Source organism: Vespula vulgaris, chromosome 20 (genome assembly GCF_905475345.1).
Source record: "Vespula vulgaris chromosome 20, iyVesVulg1.1, whole genome shotgun sequence".
Lineage (NCBI taxonomy): Eukaryota > Metazoa > Arthropoda > Insecta > Hymenoptera > Vespidae > Vespula > Vespula vulgaris.
In genome coordinates, this window is record NC_066605.1 from 2,978,985 (window position 1) to 2,999,112 (window position 20,128).

Consider the following 20,128-nt stretch of genomic DNA (forward strand, 5'->3'; position numbering starts at 1 on the left):
ATATATATACACAATATATACATATGTGTATATATATATATATATATACACATATGTATATATTGATATATTTTAATATACAGAATATTATAAGTTAATGAATATCTCGTTTGTTAGAAGCATTAAAAAAAAATATATTAAGTAAAGTTTTTCGATTTAATGTGTCGAATATTTTAAGAAATAAAATATTTTATGAAATAAAATACCCGATAATACCGATTCGAATCGAAAGTACAATGTTTTTTAATTTTTTTTATTGAACATCATGAATTTTTTAAATTAATTTAATACTTTAACCAATTATCTTTAACAAAAAAAAAACTGATTAAACAAGTAACGTAAACAAGTAAACAATCTCTATACTCGTTCAATAATTTTTTAAAGGTCGATTATAATATCAAATTAATTAAAAAGATACAGGATGTTCCATAAGAAAATTTATATTTCGTTTTAACCAGAAGTCGAAGTGTTTTCTTTCACAATTTAAAAATATACTTGATTTAAATTTCTTGAGATCATGAAACTTTTCTTACAAAATTTTGTTTCTATTACTTTTAACAAACGAAATATTTAATCGACTAGTTGATTTATAATCACCCTGTATATGAGAAAAGAGAGAGAGAGAGAGAGACAGAGCTTTTTGAGCAAGTCAATAGATCATCGAAAAAAATCGGTTATGGATCACACAAAGTTATCAAAATTTTCTTTTAAATACGCACGCGTACATTCGTTTAAATACACTTCTTTATCTCGAGAAGGTTACCTTATGAAACATAAGGAGTTGAGAATCGCTGTTATCGGATTGAGCTAGATAAGAGATAACGACACAACGGCAATGTCTTCACGACCGATTTGGATTCTCATAAATTCGAGTATCGCGTCGGTGAGATCGCACGGATTAATTTTACTCGGATAAAAAAGTGATCGAATTTTATTTCTAATAAAAGTTTTTCCCTCTTAAAGATTTCCTTTAAATCTTTCGCGATTTCTTTTTTCCAATAAGGATTTACTTTTGTTATTCTACGTGAGTGTTGTTTAATGTGAATTAATTTCAAGGTCGACCGGAAATGTAATTATATCGATCACGATGATTCATGATCGTCGATAAAGTGTCAGTGTGTTTTACAAGAATTTAATTAATTTTATTAGAAAAGTTTTCTTTTTTCTTTTTCTTTCTTTTTTAATTTTGTAATTTCTTTTTTTGCGAAGCAACGATCAGCTGTTACCAACGTAATCGAGTTTTTCGTTTATTTTATTGGAATATTTGTTCGGGAAGAAATCGTACGTGCTTCTGCGGACTTTGTCTTTGAATTAATTTAATCGTACGTACACGTAACAGTTTGGACTTCGTCAGTGAAGGAACAGTCAAACTCTTGTTTAATATATCGCGAATGATCGGTATAAAGAAACAGAATCGTAGGGAGAATGTCTTTCGTTAGTCTTCATAAAAAGGAAAAAGTCAGCGTTGTAAAGAGATGTCTTTCGACGAAACGACAGAGAGCGAAATCCTGTTTCGCTTCTATAGGTTCAAGCATGGTATTTATATTTTATTTCTTTCTTTGTTTATTTCTTTTTTTTATACATATTTTTTATACATATAATTTTTTTTAATATATATATATATATATATGTATAATTATTAGAAAGTGTATTTATTATAATTATATTTATCATAAAATATTGTTCTCCAACTTTTTAGAAAAAATATTATATATATATATATATATATGCATGATATATATAATATATAATATATATATAATAATATATATTAGACATAATCAATATTTAATAAAATAAGATATTTTATATATATACATTATTTATATAGCTAATATTAATCAAATCAAAGTCAAATATTTAAATATTTAATATTATATATATTATATATATATTTTGTATATATATAATATGCATATATATTATAAAAAGAGAGAGAGAGAGAGAGAGAGAGAGAGAGAGAGAGAGAGAGAGAGAGAGAGAGAGAGAGAGAGAGAGAAGGAGAGAATATTATTGAAATATTAATTAATAGACTTTAGAGATATTATATTAAGAAATATTTTTATAATGATAATGGTTGTTTAATCATTATATTTTTTATAGATACAGAATCTGAATAAATTCATTGTTTTTTCTTTTTTCTTTACATTTTATTCTTATTAGAAAAAAATATTTAATATTTTTATTAGAAAAATATATTTATTATTTTTCTATTTCTTGTTGTTAGGAAATATATTTACTATTTTTATACTTATCAGATAATACATTTATATTATTTTTATAGATAGATATAGAGATATAAAATATATAGATACAGTATTTTTATATACTGTATTATATACTATAATATATATATATATATATATATATATATATATATATATATATTATTCTTGTATATATTACAAAATATATTTATTTATTATTATATTTATTAGAAAGAATAATTTCTATTTGCTTACTTATTAAAAAAATATAATCTTATAAGTCTCAAATATCGCAAAAGAAATTTTAAAAAATATTTCAGATAATTCTTGAAAACTCGTTCTAATTTTAATTGAAAATATTTTCAATCTTATCAGGATATAAACAGAAAGATATCTTTTGATAATACCTTCAAACATTAAAAAAAATAATTAATAAACGAATGCAAATTTTCTATACTTTATTTAATACATTTACAAGATCTCTTTATTTTTCCATTTAAAAAAAAAAAAGAAAAAGAAAAAAAAGGAGGAAGAGAGAGAGAGAGAAAGAGAGAGGACAACAGAGCAAAGTATACTTCTTAATAAAATTAAAAAGATTAATTAAAAAAAAAAGTAATAACAATGAATTTTTCAATTCTTTTTATTCTTCTTTTTTTTTGAATTTTTATTTTTTTTTTATTATCTTTTGTTTTATCACGTATTAGATGAATACTACGATTTATGCAAAATAGGTTCGGCAGTGAACGTGTTAAAGAACTCAGAAGCGTTTTAGTATAGCCTGGAGCGAACGTAATTTATAGTCGAGTGAGAGAATCTCGTTAAAGAAAATCGATCGTTCGTTCGAGCGCGAATCTTTGGGGTCGTCTCGATGTCGATATACTCGGGACTTCGAAATCGATACTTCTTTTTTTTTTCTTTTTTTTTTCTCTTACATCGTGTCCGTCAATCTATATTGCAATCTATTCGCAATGGAGAACCTTTAACGAGGTGATATGCGTCAGAGGATTTCCGGTTTAACAGGGAGTTACGATCATACGGGTCATAAATTAAATTTATCACAATTATATATTAGAATAACTAGTGTTTTACATTTTTAAATAAATAAATAAATAAATAAATAAAATAATTTATTAATGGAAAGAGTTAATAATTTCTTTTGACAAGAAAATCTTTTTTCATTTTATTTAACGATCAATCTGATAATATATTAATAAAGAAAAATTAATATTAGTTCAAAATACTAGTTATTAATTTTATTATTAGTTACTATTATACTATAGTAGCATTAATACTTCTGTTATATAAAAACAAGTAGTTATATAGTAATATATTATAGCATATCACTAATTGAGTATTAATAACTGTATAGAGTTTAATATACTACAGTTAATATAACAAGATTTCTGATTTAATTGTGAGTGAGTTATTATCGTACAAGTCATAAATTAAATCCGTCATAATTATATATTAAAATCATTAGTATTTTATAATTATATAGTACTTTATATATTTTATATTTGTTAATATTTCATAAAGGATACACACTACTGTGTTACTATACTAATATGCTATTAACTATATACTATTCTAGAATATACTTTACACGCACACACAAAATAGTATATATTATAACAGTATGTATAATAATATATTTATTAAAATATATTGAAATGCTAAATATTTATTAAATTTTGATGGAATATAAAAATATATATTTTTTTTAACATTACAACTAATATATTAGTATAATAATACCAGTTATTAATACTAGTATATTTTGCTAATTATTTTTTCTTTTTAAGTTAACAAAAGTTTTGTAAATAGATTACAAAAAGGGAAACAGATATCCTTATAAACTCTAATAATAAAGGGATGTACAATATACTAATAAAACATACTAATTAAAATAAAATTATATACAAATAGTGATATAATATAACATCAAATAAATCGAAGCATTAAATATTAACATGATTGAAACAAAAAGAAATTTTTTTACTTAACAAAAATATCATTTATATCTACATAAAAAAAAAAACAAAAAATTTCAACAGATTAATTATTAACCAATCAAATAATTTCTAATTAATAAGAACAACCTAACCAATATAAACTATATACTAACTTATAAATTTAACGATGCTGAATCATATTCGAACGAAATGATTAAAATCATTTTTCTCGTTTATTTCTCTTTCTTTCTTTCTTTCTTTCTACTCAATCTCTCGTTTCGAATCGAGATAGGAGAATGATTTCGACGAAAACAAGAATGTTAAAAATCGATCAAAAATCGACCGTTGTAAATCTTATCAGATTTCTTCGATTTTATCAAAGTCGAAATAGTCACGTATTATTTGAAAAATAACATCGTTCACTGCTTAGGTAGCATTAGATAATTTTATATATCCTATATAATTGCGTTTATATGTCGAATTTGTTTGTTTTTTTCTTTTTTTTTTCTTTTTTTAGGGCGATTACATCAGGCACCCAGTGCTTTACGAACTGTCCAGCAAGTACGGAGTTGCTGGCAGTGACCAAGTGCCCTTACCTGCTCGTCTCGATGAACTCCGGGAACACATACGCAGAGAAATACGTAAGGTATGTACTTACATTACATGAATTTATTATTCATCAAAATATAATATATTATACATATATTATATTTCTATTATATTATAAAATTTATTTCTATTACATAAAAATAAAACATAATAATATAAATATAAATTTTATTACAAAGTCTGTTTCTAATTGTTTATATGATTACAAGATTTTACATATTATGTTTTATAACATTTTTTTTTAAGATTATTATTATTATTTTATAAGATTATTAGATTTTACATATAATTGTTTATATGATTACAAGATTTTACATGTTACATACATATATACATACGTGTGTGTGTGTGTGTGTGTGTGTGTGTGTGTGTATGTTGTCGACATCGTCGTCTTTCGTTCGTCCTTTTCGAGCTCCTTCTTTTTTTCTTTCTTTATTTCTGTCTTTCTTTCTTTCTTCACTCTCTTTCTTTCTCTCTCTCTCTCTTATCTCTTTGTATTTTCTTCCTTTTTATTTTTTTTTTTCGTTTTCGAATTGCGATTGCAGCCGAACGAATTTTATTTTTGCCCTCACGAAAATAGCATCTATCTTGAGAGTACAGTAGAACCATGTATAAAACGGATTTATGTACATATATTGAGAACCGTGTTATGCGAAATCGTGTTATACGAATGTCAAATATTATTATTTGATGAATTATGATTTGAAAAAATAAGGAAGGCAAAAAAAATCTGATATTTGCATAATTTGAGTATGAGGAAGTTTGAGTATGTTAAAGGATATATTAAATATAAATAAAAATTCTATTTTAATGTTTTAATGATTATCGGAAATTAATATATTTACATGTAGTGGAATTGTATTATAATATATACATTTTAAGGATTATCGAAAATGAATATGTACAAGATTCAGATTTTTTTTTTCTTTTTTTTTTTTTTAGAAAAATAAATATACACAAAAGAAAAAAGAAGAAGAAACATTACGAAGATTTTTAATAATTTTCGAAGAAAATTAATTTAAATAATAAAAATTCTATTTGAATATTTTTCTAATGTTTCAATTGAAAATGATAATAATGAAATTAATGATATACATATGATAATCGTACTAAGAATTTTTGATAACGAAATTTCAAAAAATTTTTTCTGTTTACTAATTTTTATCTTCTCTGTTATATAAGAATTATTCGATTTTATTTATTTTATCAAAATTGTTTTTTTTTTAATACCATGTTATACGAGTTACTTAAAATTACAATTTATGTTCGTGTAACGTGATATTTATGTAGGTAATTTCATCTAACAATCTCTCTTAGTTTTTATATATTTTATGTATGTATTTAATAAATGTTGATCGTATACAAAATATTAAAGTATTTTAAATAAATTAAAAAAGAAAAAATATTATATTTTATATAAATAAAGAAAACAAAAAGTATTATCTTAGATAAATTAAAGAAAAAAAAAAGAAATGCTATTATATTTTAAATAAATTTAAAAAAAGAACAAGTTTTATAAAAAATTAAATACTTTTTAATCCGATTCAATTTTTCTTAACTTTTATTAACGAATGTTATCCAGAAAGAATTTGTATTTTTTTATTTTTCTTTTCAAATCATGACTTCTAACAGTAAAAAAGAAATTACATGAAATTTTTTTGGCTCGTTTGATGCACAACTTTTGATTTCTTTTTTAAATAATTCATTAATTTTTTTATATTATTTTATGAATTGTATATTTTATGAATTATTAATAATTTATCTCAATCATATTTTTCTTTATAAATATATATTTTCGAATACATATAAATAATCCATTAAATCGTAGAAAAAGATGGATTCATGTAACAGAGAACATATTTCAAGTATTATAAGAGGTTCTACTGTATTTTACAAAAAGGAAGACTTCGTCTTTTGTTTCCTAATCTGATAATACAACTTGCAAAGCTTTTCTAATCATGAAACATGGAAATTACGTGTCACTGAATGTCGATGACGAAGACGGGAACATTTTTAATAGGAGATTATTCAAGGACGTTTTTCTTAGAAGGTCGTGTTCCATTTACTTGGAACTATTATGTGCATATGCGTATATATTTAATTAATTTCCCATGTTATGGATTCTTACTACGTATGATCGTATTTCTCCTTTCATATCTTATGTTATATATAGGATCTTCTATTAAGTCCTATTCTAAAGCGAAATGTAATTAAAATGTACGAAGAATATTAAATATTTTTTTTTTTATTTTTCATTAAATATTCTTTTTTATATAATTTATTATTTCTATATATATGTATATCGATATTAATATTTTCTAGATACAATTTTTTTGACATTACTTAGTCAACACAATGGAATCATGCGTTGATTTGAAAACTAATTAATTTATATGATAATAATAGAAATAATATAAATGGACAATGATATAAATTGTGACGATTTAATAATATATATAAAAAAAAAAGAAAAGAAAAAATGATTACAAACGATTCAAACGAATAAAATTCAAAAATATCAAAAATGAAATTTCAAAAAGTTTATAATCGATTATATTTAAATTAAAATGTCGAGATAAATTTGAACGATATATAAAACGATAGTAAAATCTTGTAATCATATAAACAATTAGAGACAGATTTTGTAATAAAATTTGTATTTATATTATTATGTTTTATTTTTATGTAATAGAAATAAATTTTATAATGTAATAGAAATATAATATATGTATAATATATTATATTTTGATGAATAATAAATTCATGAGAAATTATATTTAAAAAACAAGGTTTTATGTTCGTTTAGATTATCAGTAGTCATTAATTCATCATCATGGGGGATTGTTTTCTACTTGGTTAAATTTCCTTTACTATATATATATATAAATTTCTCTCTCTCTCTTTTTCTTATTATATATTATATCTTTAGTCCTAATCTACAGCGAAGAATATCAATATATGTCAGTAACGTTTGTATGTGTGAAGATATGACAAGCTGAATGATTGATATCTATCTAGAAACAAGCAACAAGCCAATGATGGCAGTTATTTGTAAATGATGAAGTCTAAAAAGATTCTACCCGAGTTAAAAGGTTCCCCCAATCAATTATTTATTATTCTATGATAATTGCAGATAATGGATTTTTAATGTCCTGTTGAATTGAAAACTATTCATCTTTTTAAAAGATTATCTTTCAATCTTCATTATTTACAAGTAACTATAGTTAACGAAAATAAACGTAAGTAGAAGAGTAATTTCAAACATAGACGGAAATAATCAACTTGAAAAATAAAAATTTAATTGTTTTTGTGATAATTTTGCATATTAATTTTTATGCCAAAATAGCTATGCCAAGAAGATGTCTATTTTTTTAAATATTTTATTCTACGAATCTAAAATTTTTATTGTTCTTATTATTTTTATTATTCTTATTAAATACTTACATTTTCAATTCGATTAATTAAAACTTTTATTTATATCGGATCTGCAAGATTTTCAATTTTTATAATCTTCTATTTAAATTACTAATTCAGAAAAAAATCTTGCATTTGATTTACTAATTTTAAAAATATTAATAAAGTTCAATGCAAATGTATTATAAATTCTATAATTTTAATTATAATGTATTTAATGAACTCTTATAAATAATGATTCTAATAAAATTCCTGCTTCGCGATTTATGAATATTCTTAAAAAAATATAAATTCAACAAAAGAAAAGAAAATCAAACTCCATGCAATAATCCATAATAAATAAATTATAATATAAATCAATAATAAAATAATTTAAATCTGTTAAAATTAATTTATAATAAAAATTATAATTATAAACTTTTATGATATTTAAGCTTCATAAATTTTAATCAAATCTTTATCTAAAACATATATATATATATATATATATATATATATATATATATATATAAAATTTAGTAATATAGATCTTTTTAACATTCAAATAAAATCGTATCTACAGGAAATACATATATTACTATTCAATAAATAAAATTAGAACGAATGTAGAAAGGAAGAACATCCTCAATCTAATCTTTTTATTATTAGTTATATAATAACCAATCTATTAATATTTTTTTTTAGTAATTTAACTAAGTTATATAAGATAACAATATTATAAGATAATAATACATATATACGTATATATATATACGTGTGTGTATATATACCTTTATCGTGGATATAAGATAAACTTATATAAGATAAAGTTATATAATGTATTATTAAATTATAATATAACATTATTATGTAATAACTAATACTATAATTGTGGACAATATTTGTCCTACGAATGAAGATATAATATGAAGATATAATATTTCTCTTGATCCATCATCTCAACCAGACGATAACTAGCACGGACTAAGCTTCGTTTGTTTTTATTTACACCCGGTATCACCCACGCGCTTGTTCTACTTATTCTTCATTCGTCGTTTGATCATCATCATCATCATCATTGTCATGACTTCAAAAAAAAAAAAAAAAAGAAAGAAAAAAGAAGGATTTGGACAAATATTCAACCAAGAAGATAAAAAGAAGAATTAAAAAGAATAATAATAAATGGATGAACCAATTTATGCGAGTCCATACGAAATCTGAGAGAAATTCGTAAATAATTCTACGTAAGCTTAATATGAAAAACGTCTTGTAAAGTAAGTAAACAAGTATCTGCGTCGTGTTGTACGAGGAATTGAAAGACCGTATTATGAATCACCGTATCATTAAGAAAGTCTTTGATACGTTGTCGTGACGTCGTCTCCCATCGTTTCTTGTTGATCGTTTCAAATTCATTCAGACCATTGACATGAAAAGAATTTCGACGGCGAGAATTTAACTTTTTCTTTCTTATTTATTTATTTATTTATTTATTTATTTATTTTTCTGTATATATCTTTTAATCTAAAAAAATCTTTTCTTCTTTCTTTCTTTTTTTTTTATACGAATAAATTTGCAGAAAAGTTGGTTGAGTTTATTCAACCTTGATAGTACATTGCATCGGATTGTACATTCAATAAGTAATGTTGATATTTATAACATTTTTATTTCTTTCTTTTATTTTTTATTTTTAGGATTTTATTTTTTCTTTCTTTCTTTTTGTTTTGTTTGTTTGTTTCTTTTTTTTTTTCAATGTAGATTCAGACATTATTTATTTATTGAAAAATCGAAGGGAATCGTGAACTAGTAAATTCTTTGATTACTCCTACGCTCGATTATATGGTATAGGTTTTAGTTTTTGTTGCGTTGTATTCATGAACATCACCAATGTCATGTCATTTGTTTTCCTTTACTGTCTAATGTAAGAATTCTCAACGTGGGATATACGATAAAACATTTCGAGGTCGTCGTGAGAGCATGTATACATTAAATACACAAGTTAATTGTGTGCACGTGTCTGTATCTGTTTGCTGTCTCTCTCAGTGTATGTGTATGTGTAGATTGATCATATAAATTAAGGAATAGTCTGATATCTCATTTGTTAGAAGCATTAGGAAAAAAAAGAATATATATTAAGAAAAGTTTTTCGTATTCGAAAATAATTATATTAAAAGTACGAAATAAAATATCTGATTTTCGATCGGATCGAAAGTTCAATGCTTTTTAGTTTTTTTTTTTTTTTTGGTACGTATCATCGAATCGAAAACATTCAATAGATAATAGTGAAGTAATATATATAGAAATAATCCTATATATATATTATGTATTTATAAATACATTTATATATATAATTTCAAAAATAACTCGTAATTAATCACAAAATTTTATTTATGATTAAATTTTTTTGATTCTCCAATCTATCAATTTTAATATTCGACGATAATATATTCATCCTATATAATAAATGAAACGTTAAGTTACTGTAAAACACACACACACACACACACACATATGTCCACGTTTACTTAACGTGTTGTAAATCGTACGAAGAAGGAAAAGTCAGATCAGTATCTAAAGTTGGATGAAAAGGTATTTTGGTGAGGGTGGTCTGAAAGATTCTGAAACGATTTCTGTGAGTCGCGTAGAAACGAGTTTTGCTACGATCGTACGCCAATATTCTCCTACTCCTCTCACTCTCTTTCCCTCTCTCTCTTTCTCTCTCTCTCTCTCTATATATATATATATTTCTCTCTCTTTCTCACCAACTCCATCTTTTCCTCCATCTTTTCTTTCATCTCTTCCTCCTCTTCCTCCTCCTTCTCCTTCCTCCTCCTCCTCCTCCTTCTCCTCCTTCTCCACCTTCTCCTCTTCCTCTTCTTCCTCCTCTGTCTCTTGCACGCTATATTTATTCTACCTGAGACTCGAACCGTGCGATTCCTGTCCACGGCGTCGGTAATTTTCTTCGCAGTATACATTTTTCGAACGGAAAATACTGACATAATATATACGTATATATCTATATATGTATAATATATGTGTATGTGTGTATATATGTATATATGTATACATCGGTTGGACAAAATAATGGAAACAGTGTTTCCGCTATTTTTATTATTTTGTTTTATTACTGTATATCTATTTTATTAGGAGATAATCAATTATAAAATAACTGTGTCACGTAAGCGTACAAAATTGATTATTGGAAAGCATTTTTTCGTGTATTCAGAAAAAATATAACCATAGTGTAATTATTATACTTATATTATTTTCTTAGGTAACAAATTTACAAAGATTGGAAAAAATAATGGTTAGTAATAATAAAAATATTATTGTTTATTATATATATATGTAAGTAATATTTATATAAGTAATATATAAGTATATATATAAGTAAGTATATATATATAATATTACTTACTGAAATGTTTTTATTCTTTTTTCTGTTTTGTATTTGTAAGTTTATATTAAAGTATTGTATATGTATCTATGTATCTATTTCGTGTGTTAAAAAGTTTTATGTTAGTTTAGAGAGAGTGTATAATTATTTTTAAAAAAGTTAGTATCGGAAAAAATTTTTTTTATATAATGTCACTCAATGAAATTTATAAACGATGATAGAAAATATCAATGCAATTGTTATCGAAAATTTATAACATTTTTTTTATTTTATCTTTTAAAAAATATTAATAATAGGTATTAGATCTCTAAAATGAAATTAATAATTTATTTCTACAGATATATGTATAAATTTATATAAACTGTGACAATTTTCCTAGTGATTTTTAATAATTATTAATACGAATAATAGATAAAAAATGTTATTCATAAAATTATTCATAATAATAGACAAAAAATTAATTCATAAAAAAATGTTATTCAAATTATACATTCTTGTATATGTGTGTATACAAATATTCTAATTAAAAAGCAATAATTAAAATTTAATAATTTTTTTATTATTAGTAATACATAAACAAATATATATAATAATATATACAAATATTTAATATACTTATGTATTTATACTATGTTATATATATATATATATATATATATATATATATATATATAACATATATTATAATGAATTATTTAATTTTAGTTATAATTTTTATTATTATACAATTATATATATTATATACATAATATATTTGTATGATCTCGTATTATTATATAATATTATATAATTCGTACGTAATTGTATAATAATAAAAATTATAACTAAAATTAAATAATTCATTAAATATATATATATTATAAATCATTTTATTATTATTTCTTAATACAATACATGAATAGACAATAATATATTACAAACATTTATATTATTAACATAAAATAATGATTCCGATCGTTACACGTGATTTTCAATCTTAACAAAAAATCATAAAGGCAAATTTCTGATCTCTTTTTTCTTATTTTTTTTATTTTCGGATAAACTAAAGAACGGAATGAAAGTAGTAAGCTTCTAAAAAAAAATCTCTTTACTTCCGTTAACTCGCTCGCTAGCGGACAAGCCGTTACATTTAACGACGAGCAAGCTTCGCGATCGATTAATGTTAGCATTACGAGAGAGACTTGTTTCCTTCTTGTGAGACATCGACGATAAACGAAGAGAAGAAAAGAGAAGAAAAATCAAATATAAGATAAAGAAATAAAGCAATATAATATAGAGTGCAATTTTACGTTCCATTTGCTTCGTCTCGAGAGGAAGTTATTTCGTTGAAAGATGAAAGTGCACTCGAGCGAGTAATAGATCGATCATACCGAACTCGAAATGAGTTTATTTCGAATTTTCGAGTCAAATCTACTATTCGTTCATTCGACCTCTCTCTATCTCTCTCTCTCTCTCTCTCTTTCTCTTTCTGTCTTCTATCTGTCTGCCTATCTACCTGTGTTTCTTCATTTTATTTTATTTTATTTTATTTTCTTTATTCTTCCTTATTATTACAATAAAATTAATAAAAGTTAATAAGTATAAAAAAAAAAAAACGAAAGAAATGACGTTAATAATAATGATGATAATAATAATACAAATTAATAATAAATATAAATCATTAATAAAAATTATTATAATTATTCATTACCTAATAAAATATAACAATGTAAAGATCTTTATATTTATAAATCGTTTTCTTAATATTTATATATTAATATATATTTTCTATTTTGTAATTTATTCGAGTATATTTTCTTGAGATACTACTTGTTTACAGATTTTTTAATTCGTGTGATTATTTAACCTACTAAAGCTTATCATAATATTATCAGATTTATCGTTATTTCGAAACGATATTTAAAATTTTTTATTCTTATTATACTTTTTGTTATTTATTTGAAATTCTCTACTACTTGTTTCAAGTTTAAATCGCTCCTCTCCCTCTTTTTATGGTATCCAACCTTTTATGGGATACTCTGCGTTTATGGTTACTTACCATTACCATTATACAGATCATAACCCATATCACTTGATATATTTTTATTTAAAAATGGTTTCGTTTAATACTTTATTGAAAAATTTTTTCTCGTTTATGATGAGCATTATTATCTTCAAAGTATCAAAAATGATTTAGAATTTTTGCAATAGCGTATTCTCTTTTTTATTTTTTATCTAATTAAAAATTTTTTCTTCTCCGCACAATGACGACCTTAATGATCTACAACTTGTCAAGAATATTTCAAATTCAGAATTATTTAGAATTACTAAATCATAATGATCAGTATCACATGATTTACTTTCACATCTGATCTTTGATTTTATTATATCTCCTTTTTTTTTATGTATCTAAAAATTTTTCTCGATAAGTCTCTTCGATAAGTCCCCTTCGATAAATAAGTACTTGCCTATTCAAAGATTATTTATTATAATTTATTTATTATCACCCAATATCGAATATCACCTGATAGATAAATTATTATACAAAAACAGGTTTTCTATTTATATACTTTGTCCTTTCATCATCATTATTATTAAATATTATTTTTATAATTATTATTATTATTGTTATTGCTGTAATCAGTATTATTAATACTAAACGTTTTTTTTTTCCTATATGTTTATTCTTCAGGAATTAAAAATAAAAGCTGGTGCTGAGAAGCTTAGGGAGGTTGCAACCGATCGCAAGGCGCTATCGGACGTCGCGACTATCGTGAAGAAGGCCAACAGCAAGTTGAACGAGCTACAAGCCGAGCTCCAGCAGCTCGAAAGTCAAATTATACTGACGCAGGGCCAGCCACAGTCGCCGCAACAAAATCACTCCAACGGTCAAGGTAAAGTTCATTTCTCTTCTTTTTCTTTCTAGCTCGTATCCCTCAGCCCCCCACCCTAATCCCTACCACTACCCCCACTCCCACCTCCATCCCCTATCCCCCACTTCTTTCACAAACGTGCGAGATACCATCTTCGTTTTCGTTCTTTTATTCGTTCAAACCTTCGATGTATTAAATGTAGTATGAACATCGTCGACTGTCGTTGTTGTTGTTGTTGTTATTATTTCTGTATCAGGCATAGCTTAAATTTTATATAACTCTACGCATTAGACTTGATCGATCGAGGATTAGAATACTTTTTTAAATTCATTATTCACTCTACCTGAGAAAATTTACGCCAAAATTTGTCTACTTTCAGGCAGTTTTTTATTTTTTATTTTTATTCTTTTTATTGTTGTTGTTTTTGTGCCAGGTATAACTTAAACGGGTTTTATATAACTCTACGCGTTAGACTTGATCGATCGAGGATTAGAATGTTTTTTTTTTTTTTTAAATTCATTATTCACTCTGATACCTGAGAAAATTTACAGCGAAATTTTTTCCATTTACTTTGAGCTAGATTATTTTTTTTTTATTGCTTTGTTATTTTTATCTTTTTTTATTGTTTTTTTTTTATTTAATTCCTGTAATATGATCTTTGATCGTTTCTAAGAAAGATTATATAATTTGAAAGTTATACTATACGTTATATTGTGTTATATATTTAAGTATATGTTGGTATACTATATATTATATAGTAGATTATTTTAGTATTGTTATGGTATATGTATAATATTATGTAATTATGTATTTAATAAAAATACTATAATTGAATAATATATACTGTACTATGGATTATACTAGAATATTATTATATTATATTATACTATATTATGTTACAAAACTGAGAACATACATTCATTCGTGTTTATTCATTTATTTTCTTTAAGAAATTATTAATTTTCTCTAAGATTATTATGAACATTATTATTATATTATTATTATTATTATTATCATTATTGTCTTTTAGTTTTTGTATTCTAATCTTTTGTCTATGAAAAATGATATAATTTGAAAATTTTAGTATCATTTAGTATCATTTACTATATTTACATGTATACTACTATATTATAGTATTGTTATAGTATAAATATAATATTATATAATCTTGTATTTAATAAAAATACTATAATTAAATAACAAAATACTAATACATACTTATATATATATATATATACAGAATTATATTAAAAAATTATAATTAATAATATATATTATACTAAAATAATATTATTATACAATACTATATTATACTAAAACAATATAGTATACTTTTCTATACTAATCTAAAAAATTATGCTTGTATATTTATATTCACTCCTGTTAATTCACATTCATATATATTCTTAACTCAGACAGAAATCAGGATATATATATAATATCCTATTGGTATTCTAATTCGTGCGTATTTTACAACAGTAACACCATAAAATATGAAGTTGTTTTGAGGACTCGTTAACTATTTCGATTACTTCCTTGACGTAGTAAAATCGAAAGTTACAGACAAGTACCGGTGTTTCTAGGTTGAATAGATATAGTTAATCCGAACGTCTGTTAAATAAATTTCTCTACTCTACGAGTCGAATTTAAATAACTTTCGATGTGTTATCTAAGCACGGTGAATGTAGAGCAACGAAAGAAGTTTCTTACACGATTGCACAACTTAACGTAGAGTAAAGTGAAATAGTACGAATTGAAATGATATATATGCTTTACACATATGTACATGCACGCGCCTATGTGTGTGTGTGTGTGTATATATATATATATATAATATAACATCGTCAGATAATAATGTATATTAACAACCGGTTAATATGTATATTTTGCGGTAATTATAGAACTACTTAATTTGTCACGAATTACGAATTTTCTATGTACTTTAAAATAATAAATCATTTGGATAGATATATTTAAAATTTTTATAATATTCGTGTAATTTTCATGTTTTATATATATATATATATATATATATATATATATATATATTTTAAATTCTATTTCATTTTCTCTGATACGAAGTAAAAAATTAAATTTGTTACATATATAAGAAGATTGTCATGTTTGTTTCTTGTTTAAGTATTAAAATGTAGTATAATTATAGTATTTTTATTAAATATATTTAGAGATATATATTCTATATGATCGTACGATATATGTATGTAATATAATTATATATACATATGTATATATCGTGAAACAATAATTATAGTATTTAATAATATAAATTCTTTGTGTTATACTATTATACTATAATTATACTATACTATATTTCAATATTATTTCATATATTATTTTTATATATATATATATACAAATATATTTAATAAAAGTTTTATATGAAATAAAATATATAATAATAGTTATATAATATATTTATTTAAAAAAGAAAAGAACAAATTTTGTGTAGATCTATTGCTATATATATATATATATATATATATATATATATATATATATATATATATATATGCCATTGAAAATAAATCGGTTAGTTTTAATCGAATTTCATTAGTGATCCGTTCAGGCAGGATTTATTATCGAGTCAAGAGTACGAAGTACATAACGGCAATGTTTCGAATGTAGCAACGAGCCATTTTGGTAAAAGAGTCCTCGGATGGATCGTTCTGGCTCGTTAACGGGGGCGGCACTTAATAATGGTTGGTCACTAACGAGGCGTCGAGACGACTTTGTCGCTTTATAAAGTCCAACGGTGCGTGCCATTCGATGGAGGAGGAGAGATATCTCTCTTGTTTCGTGCTGTCACCGTGGTTAGCAAATCGAGCGTGTCCGTTCAGAAAGAGAGAGAAAGAGAGAGAGAGAGAGAGAGGAAGAGAAAGACAGAAAGAGGAAGAGACAGAGAGAGAAAGAGAAAAAGAGAAAGAGAGAGACAGATAGGGAGAGAGAAAGAGAGAGACAGATAGGGAGGGAGAGAAAGAGAGAGAGAGAGAGAATGAAGAATAGCAAGATAGATAGATGAATAGATAAATAAATAGACAGAGAAAGAAAGGCGGAGAAAGAGATGATAAATAGATAGAGAGGAAGAGGAAGAGAGAGAGTAGATAAGTAGATAAGTAGATTGATAGAAAGAGAAAATAAATGACAGAGAGAGAGAGAGAAAGAGAGAGGGAGAGAGAGAGAGAGAGAGAGAGAGAGAGAGAGAGAGAGAATAAAGAGTAGCAAGATAGGTAGATGTACAGATAAATAGATAGATAGTGAGAGAAAGATGGAGAGAGAAAAGATAGATAGATAGATAGATAGATAGATAGATAGATAGATAGATAGAGAGAGAGAAAGAGAGAGATACTTCTGAGAATTCGTTTCAATTTTGCATCCGTCATCGCCGTCATCTTCGTAGTATCGACGCGAACTCGCCAGCACATAACTCGATGAATCGATGCACTTCTCTCCCTCTTTCTCTCTCTCTCTCTTTTTCTCTCTTGCTCTCGTTCCCTCCCTGTCTATCTCTTTCCCTCTTTCTATTTTCTTATTTTTAGGTATGACCGCAAAGAGTTATTTATGGTTTCGATATAACGAAAAGTGTAACGGGTGATTATATTACGAAAGTATTTCAGGTGTTCAAACATTTTTTACGATCTTTGTGTGTTTTATATTAAAATATTATATATCTAAAATGACGTATTCCTTCTTCGTATTCTTTTTTTTAAAGGAACGAATAGTTTAACTCGAATTTATAATATTTTATTATAGAAATGAGGTTACCTTTTTACTTATTATAGTATCATGATGATTTTTACTTGTTATAGATCATATGATATTCGAGAAATTTTTAATTAAGAAAAAATTGTGGTGTCTCGATTAATTCGAAAATTTTTTTTTATAAAGTCTTACGCAATACGCATAAGAATTTAATCTCTGTTGGAACGTTGAAAATGTGATTTCGAATATAATAAAGGAATTTTTTTGTAAATTTTGAATTTAATGCTATCGGAGATCGTACGATAATTTTAATTAGTGGACTTAACATAATGTCTCGATTTACGTATTTAAATTATTTCGTAGATTTTACACACACGCGCGCATACGCACAAGTATTTTAAGACGCATGCAGTTTTTCGATCGAAACGCAAACAATTCATTCTCTGTTCGTTCGTGTGTCGAAGAAAAAAAAAGATGTTCAAATTTGAAATAATCGATGCGTTTTAGTAAAAAGAAGTTAATCTACGAAAATGATTTTTCGAAATAAACGCGTTTAAATTAATTTAAATAAATGTGCACTGCAGTGTGCTTTCATTATTAATATGTATTTGTGAATCATGAATGATGCTATCAATAATTATTTTTAGAAATTAGGATTTGGTCTCGTTGCAAAGAATATATTCCTGCAAAAAAAAAAAAAGAGAGAAAGAAAGAACGCAAAATTAAAAATCGATTTTTTCGCGTCTTTAACTCTCTTTTCTTATTAGAAAAAGTCATATATTATTTAAACAAGTAAAAATTCTAATCATTTACCTTTTCTGCCATTAGATGAATCTTCAAAAATCATTACGCTTATAATAAAAAATTTCCATTCGATCTGTCCTTTGATCTCAATGTGACAAAGTATTTCAATTATTATTGAAAGAAAAATAATTATTGAAAGGGAAAAAAAATTTATAAAAAATGATAGGTATATAAAATAATAGGAATAACGTAATAGTAATAATGATAAAAATAATTCATGAAAAAAAAATTTCAAATCAAATGTTAATCGTATTAACGCGAACTAAATTATTATTTTATCAGTACTTTATCAATAATTAATTTAGTTCATATTAACATGAACTAAATCAGTGGAGCCTTGTTACGAAAAAATGAAACAACGGAGAAAGGTTGCTTGGTCCATGGTCATTCCCCTTTATGCGAATCCCTCCGGTTATCTCTCGTAGTTAGCCGCAGGACATAAATTAGTGATGATTAACACGGTTTGCCACGTAATCAGAGGTCATTGCGTTCATTGGCGCAGCTTAACAAAACGCATTGGACCTCTTTTCGAGACGATTGCTACAATTTAAGTTTATAGTAGATTTGAGTTTTATGCTAATCTCGAGATTTCCATCCTCTTTTCATTTTTTTTAAACTTATTTAGGCGTATGTGTATATGTATGTATGTGTGTATGTGTGCGGGGTGAGGGGATCAGGTCTGCTATACAAATTTTTTTTCGATTAAAATGATAGTTCTTCTTTTTTTTAATTATTATATTTTATTATTATTATTATTATTATTATTATTATTATTATTATTATTATTATTATTATTATTTTAGAACGTCATTTTTTTAAATTGAAAAGAAATGTAAAAATTTCGATGATCGAGATAGAAAAAGTTTGTTAATATTAATGGAAATTATTTGTATTATTGTAATATTAAAAAAAAACGGTATATAAATTTATTATTATTATTATTTATTTATAGTTTTTATTGTTTTTTATTTTTATTTTTATTTTCTTTTTTTTTTATATTAAATTCCCTATAATATCATTAAATTTTTTTTTAATGTTTTTTATTTAATTGTTTTATTGTAACGAAATTATTTCTGTAATATAATTATTTCTTTAACGGAAGTTGGTGTATACGAAATTTTAAATGTTTTAAAAATATAATTTATAATCATTATGTAATTCTCATTAATTATACTATATTTAATGTAGTATAATATT

General features: G+C 24.3%; 1 protein-coding gene across 4 annotated transcripts in view; it reads left to right on the forward strand.

Moving 5' to 3' along the window:
* LOC127071063 (serine/threonine-protein kinase N) overlaps positions 1 to 20,128 on the forward strand; it is a 72,027-nt gene that overhangs the window by 9,111 nt on the left and 42,788 nt on the right. For 2 of the 4 annotated variants that reach the window (XM_051009900.1, XM_051009902.1), the window contains exons 1-3: positions 540 to 1,536; positions 4,677 to 4,805; positions 14,227 to 14,428. In XM_051009900.1, coding sequence (XP_050865857.1) covers positions 1,426 to 1,536; positions 4,677 to 4,805; positions 14,227 to 14,428 — 442 coding nt within the window. In that variant the 5' untranslated portion in view covers positions 540 to 1,425. Of the gene's footprint in view, positions 1 to 539; positions 1,537 to 4,676; positions 4,806 to 14,226; positions 14,429 to 20,128 lie in introns of those variants that run through there. The other 2 variants (XM_051009899.1, XM_051009901.1) reach the window with 2 other exon arrangements.